Source organism: Etheostoma spectabile, chromosome 16, assembly GCF_008692095.1.
Source record: "Etheostoma spectabile isolate EspeVRDwgs_2016 chromosome 16, UIUC_Espe_1.0, whole genome shotgun sequence".
NCBI classification, from domain to species: Eukaryota; Metazoa; Chordata; class Actinopteri; order Perciformes; family Percidae; genus Etheostoma; species Etheostoma spectabile.
Genome location: NC_045748.1, coordinates 20,274,584 through 20,283,120, shown reverse-complemented (window position 1 = coordinate 20,283,120; position 8,537 = coordinate 20,274,584). Strand labels below are relative to the sequence as shown.

The window sequence follows — 8,537 nt, the reverse complement described above, 5'->3', positions numbered from 1 at the left end:
TGCATTGCCTTCCACTTTTTCTTTCCGCCCTCACTATTTTGCAGACGACAGCCAAATCTACTGTATGTGACTCTTAAAAAGAATGACACTGTCGGACCACTACTAAAGTGTCTTGCAGACATAAAGGCATGGATGGCTCTTTTTAAGTTTTGATGAGAGGAAAGTGATGGTTTTTGGTGGCACCACTAGGAACCCCCCTGTTAATTTGGGTTCCTTGGCCAAATACATAAAGCCAAACATCACTAACTTAGGGGTGAAAATGGATCCTGATCTTAAACTTGACAGTCAGATTAGGACAGTTGTTAAATCGAGCTTTATCCAAATGAGGCATCTGGCCCAAATAAAGCCAATTCTTCCAAGGGATCTCTTTGAGACAGTTATCCATGTCTTTGTCACCACTAGGCTGGATTAATGTAATGCCTTGCATGTGGGGATCAATGGGTCCTCTGTTGCCCGTCTTCAGATGGTGAAAAACGCTGCTGCGCGTCTTTTAAATGGGACACGTCAAACACAAGCGCATTTCCCCTATTTTAGCCTCACTCCACTGGCTTCATTTTAGGATCCACTTTAAAGATTCTTTTTTGGGCATTTTAGACAGGATAGCTAAAGACATGAAAGAGGAGCGAGAGGGGGGATGTCATGCAGCAAAGGCCCGCAGGTCAGAGTCAAACCCGGGACCGCTGCGTCAAGGAGTAAACCCCTATACATGGACGCCAGCTCTACCAACTGAGCTATCTGGGCGCCCTAGGATCCACTTCAAAGTTCTGTTATTTGGTTTTAAATCCCTCAATGGCCACTCTGCATCTCTAAACTGCTACACCCATATACACCAACCCGTTCTCTCAGGTCAGCTGATCAACTTGCCTTTGCTGTTGCAGCTCTGAAACTGTGGCAGGATCTTCCTCTGCCCATTAGACAGGCCTCGTCACTGTCCGTTTTTAAATCTTGTCTTAAAACTCACCTCTTTTCCTTAGTCTTTCTGCCTTTTTATTCTTCTGTACAGCACTTTGGTCAACTTTGGTTGTTTTAAAGTGCTCTATAACTAACGTTTGATTGATTGTCTTTCTCTGCACACACGCACGCACACCATTTGCTCAAAAAGACTTCTATCAAGAACAAATAAACTAATAGAATTAGAAATGGGAAATGGCAGCTACAACATTGTTTCAGCCTGTTTCACAATGCTACCAGGTGTGTGTATGTCGGCGAACTCAGGCTAGATCTTTCCAGAGTTTTAATTATTTTAAACTGTTTTTAGTTCATGTTATATTATACGTTGTATTTCATACCTGCTGTGATGTCATCATCCGTGACGTCCATTTCTTCTTCAGGAACCTTCGTTTCTATTGGCTGAGCCTCGGGAGGAGGCGGAGCTGGCGGGGAGGGCTCAGTGCTCGACCCAGCTGAAAAGTGAGAAAGACGAACATTATATTAAATATCATCCTGCATTGTTGCATGAAACAGACGGACAACGTGTGTGTGTGTGTGTGTGTGTGTGTGTGTGTGTGTGTGTGTGTGTGTGTGTGTGTGGTGTAAAACAAAAAAGCGGCTCTCCACTTCTCACACAACCTACGCACGTTATTCCTTAAAGGAGTTTCCTACTTGTATAACGTATTTTAGTTTTTAAAACATCTGACCAATACTTTTAAAAATAATTCCTGGTCCTTTGGCCCGGTGGGGAGGCAATACGCTGGCTGAAAGCCTGGATACAGGCATGACAGGATGTTATCAGGCCCCAGTCAATAATGTGAATGAATTCATGAACAAACACTGTGTATAGTAAACAGAGCACAAATCTCCTTATCTAAAATATTCAGTCATACGTTTTTTTAAATAACACTACCACACAAGGACAAAATGTATGTCGATGACTCTTCTCACGTCAATGCATGTTTGCGCAGATGTGCGTGCCTGTGTGTGTGTTAAAAGTAAGCTTATCACACCAGGTTTCTGTGTTGATCCTTATTATTAGGCAAACTATCCTGGTTAAGTAGCTCATAAAGGTTTATTGGGCCTCCTTATCTTGAGAATGAATGGAGACACACCACACCCCCCACACACCCACACACACACACACACACAATATTTAGTGTTTTCATTTAGCCCTTATCTCTCTATTGCCAATTAAGAGTGGCTTTTCATTAGCCCCTGGGTTAATGAATGAGTCTGCGCTAATGAATGAAGCGACAAAAGGTAACAGAGCCTTTGCTGGGCTAATCTCTGCAAAAACAACCTAATATTGAATTAAGGTACACACAACACATGCACACACACACAGCTCCCCTGTGCAAGAAAACAATGGCCAAAAAAGGGTTAATCCCCCCGACAATAATAATACAAACATCGTACAAGAGTTCATGAGGATACCCTGAACACACACAAAATCACTGTCATTACACTGGGTGTAATGACATTGATTAATCCTGGTTAACAATGTGCATCATGTTCCAATTAACCTGCATCACACACTGACACCTTTACATAATGGCTCTGTACAGCTTTATATTGCACGCACACACACGCACACACACAAACACAGGTTGTTGATTATCTATCTCAGACGTTAAAGTGATACAGACTTAATTGAACTTAATTAAAAAATAATTGATGCTTCGCTGATTGGCTGATGTGTCTTCATAAACCTGGCTCTCTGTCAGCTAAATTTCATGCTGACGTGAAGCACATTGGTGTTTATTGCCAAAGCAAATCATCACCAGTAAAGATACATGTGATAAATTATATTTTCTGATTGGCTGCAAGAAGCATGAGGCGGGATGTGTTCATTTAAACAAACCACAATCTTTCTTAAACCAAAGTGTTTCAGTAGCCTAACCACATGCAGGACATGACTGCCATCTGACAAGAATGTTGACATTAGCCCAGATTATGGTAAATGACAAAATTACAACAACAAAAAACAATACAATATCTGTGCATTGCAACTAGGACATGCCTAAAGTTAGGGAAAAAATATGGTCACTGCAAATAAACTGTGATTAAGGTTAGGGGTGGTAAAAATAAAATCTTATGTATTGTGACTTTTTTTGCAATGGCTTTTAAAATACATTCTTTTCCCTAGAAATTTCTCTCTCTCTCTCTCTCTCTATATATATATATATATATATATATATATTTTTTTTTTTTTTAACCAATGATTCACCTGCATATTATCTTTTTTATAAGATACGCTGATCATAAACTGCAAACTGGTCCAACATTCTCCAATGTGCAGAATACTGGACCATTCCATAGATTACTTTTTATAGATGAAATTATGACACTGTAATAACTTTCCAGTTATGAAATCTCATAATAAAAATATGAGCAGATTTGGCTAGATCTGGTCTGTATGTGTTGTTTAAGGTGGATCATCTTATACACACACACACACACACACACACACACACACAATAACTCAACTGTCCTAGGCGAGGGAATGAGGAGGAGAGCGATCCAGGAGCAGAGGGAGGTGGAGGAGGGGTGGATGACAGGGGGGAGGAGTAGGCGTTCTGCCTTGCTCCAAGGTCAAGCTTGTCATGTCAGCCAAGACACATAGCTCCCAGCATGCCTTGTTAACCTCCAGGATCCTGTCCTACTCTCTTCTGTCTGTTGCTCTCTCTCTTTTAAAACATGTACTGCCTGTTCTTTACTCTTCTTCAGCTTTTATTTCCTTTTCATTTGGATCATTTGTTCCTTTTCTTTATTTTTAATTAGGTCCCTTTGCTTTTTAGCATTTGTATTATTATTCATTTTTAATTATCTTGGGAAAACCTTTCACTGTTTATACACATATTTCAGATATATCCTACCTATTTAATGGTTTCTATATGTTTAAAAACAACAGGAAGACCTCCAACTAATCATGTTTCTCTCTGTATATATTTTTTACTATTTTTATTCTGTTTTATAAATCAAACAAAAACTAATTTATAGGATATAAATACACTATATACAAGATAAATATAGAAGAATATAAGGCCACTTAATTTCACCTCCAACCACCCAGCAAAAAAAAAAAAGCTGAAAGAAAAGAAAAAAAAAGAGAAATGAAAGGGGGATGGGGAAATAAAGATGGAAAGTATGGAAGGTTCAAGATGGACTGGCACATCAGTTAATTAAAAGAAAATGAGCAAACTGGAGAATAAAACTAGGGTGAAAAGAAAGAAAGAAAATAAATGGAGGAGTAGATGTGATGAGATAGATGCTAAAAAGAAATGGTTGGGAGGAGGAGATGAGAAAATGACAAGAACAGGAAAGGAGTGGAGAAGAGGAGGAGGCAGATCTTTAACAACAGCAGGTTCATGAGTTTAAAAAAAACAGGGCGAATTGAGGCAGATAGTAAACTAAAGACAGAGCGAGAGAGAGAGAGAGAGAGAGAGAGAGAGAGAGAGAGAGAGAAAGAGAGGAAATGGTGACTGCTGCTCAGTGATCAAAGAGCCAGCTTTAAACACACAGTTTGACCCTTAAAACTGTGTGTGTTCATGCGTGTTTGAGGGTGAACAATGCGGGGGACTTTGTTTAATCATGTGTGTGTGTGAATATGAGGGTGTGAAGTGTGTGTAGAGCCCCTCTCTGTCCATCCAACCCCCCCAGGTTGACTCTTTTTCCCTGCACAGCCTCGCAGGCTCTCTCCCAGGCCACCACTGCCCCCTTTCCCCCTTGCAGCTGTGGAAGTCTTCCACCCCGAAGATTAAATCTCAACTCTCATGTTTTATTGTTCGTTAGTATTTTTGTGCAGCATGTCCAGACAGAGAGGTTGGTAGGCAAAGTTTTGAACTGCTTTCAGTTGTCAATGTCCTACTCAAGCTCCTTATTTAACACAGAGACAGAAGAGTGATATTGATGTTCTCATCTCACTATGAGAAAGGAAACTAAGAATAATATGCTGAACTGCTCTTTTAAGGTGAAAAGCAGCTAATTAAACAGAGCAGTGATGATAAAGAGGATGTGTACAGTTAATGTCTTTCCCTCTGAGTGCAGGTTAACAACTCCAGCTCGCCCTGTTTCCTTTGTGTTAAAGCCTTTTAAATGCTTCCAGGAGAGCTGAAAGGTCACGGCCACTCCACTGCTTTGATAGTGTGTGTGTGTGTGTGTGTGTGTGTGTGTGTGTGTGTGTGTGTGTGTGTGTGTGTGTGTGTGTGTGTGTGTGGTCAGCAGCAACAGTGGGACTCAGTGACATTTCCTCTCACTAAAAGCTAATGGATAAACACAGGTGTCTTCATACAAACACCCACCACTCTGGTGCTGGAGTGGGAGAGAGAGAGAGAGAGAGAGAGAGAGAGTGAAAGAGAGAGAGTGAAAGAGAGAGAGAGAGAGAGAGAGAGAGTAAAAAGAGAGAGAGAGACAGAGAGAGACAGAGAGAGAGACTATTTGATGACAGTGTCAACAGAGTGAAGTAGCTCCAATTAGTACACTTATGTTACACTGATCATGGCATGTGCAGGAAAACTGAGTAAATATGTGAGAGCTACACTATAACGAAAAAACATGTACTGGGGACAAACACTTTTGCGAGATCTTGACTTTGTTTGGCGAGATCTTGACTTTGTTTGGCGAGATCTTGACTTTGTTTAGCAAGATCTTGACTTTGTTTTGTGTGATAGCGAGTTTTATTTGCAAGATCTTGCAAATCCAACAAACAATAAGGCTAACCTAGCTAACGCACTAGCATGTAGCGCACTAGCTACTATCTAGCTAGCTAGTAGCACGACATGCTTACGTCTTCTTGGTTGTCTAAACACATCCGTTTATTTTGATATTAATATTTATATATTTTCTATGGGTCGAACTCATGAACTCGCCGTTTCATTGTACACAATATGTAACGGTAAACATTGTGTTTTCATTGTTCCTGATCTTTTACATGCGTATAAAAATAAACAAATATAGATACTAGCTAGCTACTAAGGTTAGCCTGCAGTCATTGACCTCAACAGTCAACAAACAATGTCCATTATACCACTTCACTTGGGCATGTATTAATTAGTAATGCTTATCAAAATAAACATTGGATGTATTTAGACAACCAAGGAGATGTAATTGTGTCGTACCACTAGCTAGCTAGCATCCTAGCTAGCTATCTAGCTAGCTATTGTTTGTTGGATTTGCGAGATTTTGCAAATAAAACTTGATATCTCTCAAAACAAAGTCAAGATTCCCCCCCCCCCCTTCAAGTCACATCCAGGGCTCCGTATGTTATGACATATATTTTTTATTATTTTAAAGATAATTTTTCAGGCATTTTGGGCCTTTATTTATATAGAACAGCTGAAGATATGAAAGGGGAGAGAGAGGGGAAATGAAATGCAGCAAATGGTCGCAGGGCAGAGTTGAACCTGTGGCCGCTGTGTCGTGGAGTAAAGCTCTATACATCGGCCCCTGCTCTACAAGGTGAGCTACCCAGGCTACCATAATTGTGTTTATTTTACACTGAAAATTAAAAGCTAAAAAAGGTTTAATATTAATATTAGCATTTTGTCAGATTTATCATCTGAAACAAGTTCCACCCTCATTTGATCTCCACTAATATTGTCATCTCTCTCCTGTCAGCTGTCTGATGCTGGTTTTTCTCTTACCATGGTGTCTACTGTATGGGCGCACATTGGATTTACTGCCTCACAGCTCTCCAGCCTCAACATCAAACACTGTAACTCATTCAATTCTGTGCACGCTGAGAAGAAAGATACACAGTGGAAATTCTCGCAAACAGCTTGCAAACTAAGAATTAATATATATTCACAGTCTATTTGAAAAGCTTTGCTGTCGTAGGATTCAGAAAATGTGTACACATTTAGACCATTACTGCAGTGCCGGTACAAAACCGGGCCAAATGCTGGCCTCCTATATTGCTGCTTACAACTTTCTCCAGAACCATTTTAATCCGAAATTACTTGCAGAAGGCCCTGAAAGCACTTAATATGCAACTCAGGGGCGTTTCCAGGAATTGCGGTTGGGCGCTTAGCCCGGACCCATTTAAATAAACTGAATGCAATGCAAAACAGCTTGTTAATAGCCAGGGCATGTTCATTTTAGCAGCCCAGTTTGTAGATGTTAGATGGCACCAAAATTCGGCCTAATCATAACTGGCCAGGCAACCCAAAGGCCGGGGTTTTGTTTCCAGATTTGTGTGGTGACCTATGATGTGGGGGTCTGGGGGTCCTCCCAAATACAATTTTGAGCATTAAACACTTCATTTCCTGCATTTTGGTGAATTTTTATCCACCTATTTCTACCTTTTCTGCATCAATTTATGCTGAAAATTTACTGTATTTATGTAAAGGGAAACTAAGATTATAATCCAAATATAAAAACATAACGGAAAACATTTCAATATGGCTCTCAAGCATTCTGTATTGCTTTCAACTATTTATTCTAATGTAGATCAACTTTTTTAATTTAATCTAAGTAAGCACACATGTAGTCTAGGAATCATTTACTCTTCCCTCGTCTTTAGCATTGTTTGTTAGGTATGTTACTTCCTTAAATGTGCATATGGTACTATGGTACTACTTTGTCTGCTCAGCCTATACATTGTACATACTGTATATTTTATTTTCACATTCCTTGTGACTAGGATAACTTATGCTTTGACTGAAATGTCATTTCAGTATCTGACCTTCTTATTTGTCTTCTGCAAGCTGTACCCTATGAGCTGTTGATTGTCACATTTGCAAATAAAAATTTAAATTGCAAAAAAAATATGCATATGACAATTATTCACCTCAATGATACATTAATTAGTAATGAATGAAACCCTTGGACTTTAATATTTCAGATGTGTTTGAGCAGGATTTCTGCTCATGTATAAAACTTTGTGCACATTTAAAATCTATCTCATCTGTGTTCTTTGAGATTTGATGAAAAATAAAGTTATTATAGGCTTTTACAAGAATAAAGACACTATATTTCAGAAAAGAATCTACCTGCACCATAGTCTGCTGTGCATTACGTGATCGCTCTGCTGATACGATAGATCTCAGACCTCCTGACAGACTCAGAACCCCGTCTGAGACTCTGGTCTCTGAATGAGCAAAAGTTCAGGGAAGAGTCTGTACATTGCTCTACATCAGAGGTGGAAAACCAAAACTACGGCAGAAATACATGGAGCACAAATGCAACACACCTGCCGCAGCATGCCCATCGCCGAGCACGCCCATGCTTTACACCTCCGTGTTTTTGACTGGAAATGTCACAGAAACGTCAACTAAATAATTAGTATTGCGCTCCTAAACTTTGTGTTGATGGCATCAATGTATTAGACTGATTTGGCTATGATACCTCCAAAAATCACACCCTTCACAGCTTACCTCAATTACAGTTGCTAGGTGATAGCAACGTAGCTGCCCGTTTTATTCGCCTTGGAAAGTTACAGTACAGTTCTACCATGACTTTTACAACAAAAAATGAACAACTGAAAGTGCCTTGGAAAATACTTGTTTACTTCATTGGCATGTGGCATTCTGGGGCTTTTCTATTATTTTAAACTTGGTTTTATAAAAACATAAAAATAAGAGAGAGAGAGAGAGAGAGAGAGAGAG

At 39.7% G+C, this 8,537-nt stretch overlaps 1 protein-coding gene across 4 annotated transcripts in view; it reads right to left on the bottom strand.

The window, feature by feature from the left end:
- Positions 1-8,537, bottom strand: part of wdr7 (WD repeat domain 7) — a 158,254-nt gene that overhangs the window by 65,265 nt on the left and 84,452 nt on the right. For all 4 annotated transcript variants that reach the window (XM_032539998.1, XM_032539997.1, XM_032540000.1 and 1 more), the window contains one exon: positions 1,290-1,403. In XM_032539998.1, the coding sequence (XP_032395889.1) occupies positions 1,290-1,403 (114 nt within the window). The remainder of the gene's footprint in view (positions 1-1,289; positions 1,404-8,537) is intronic.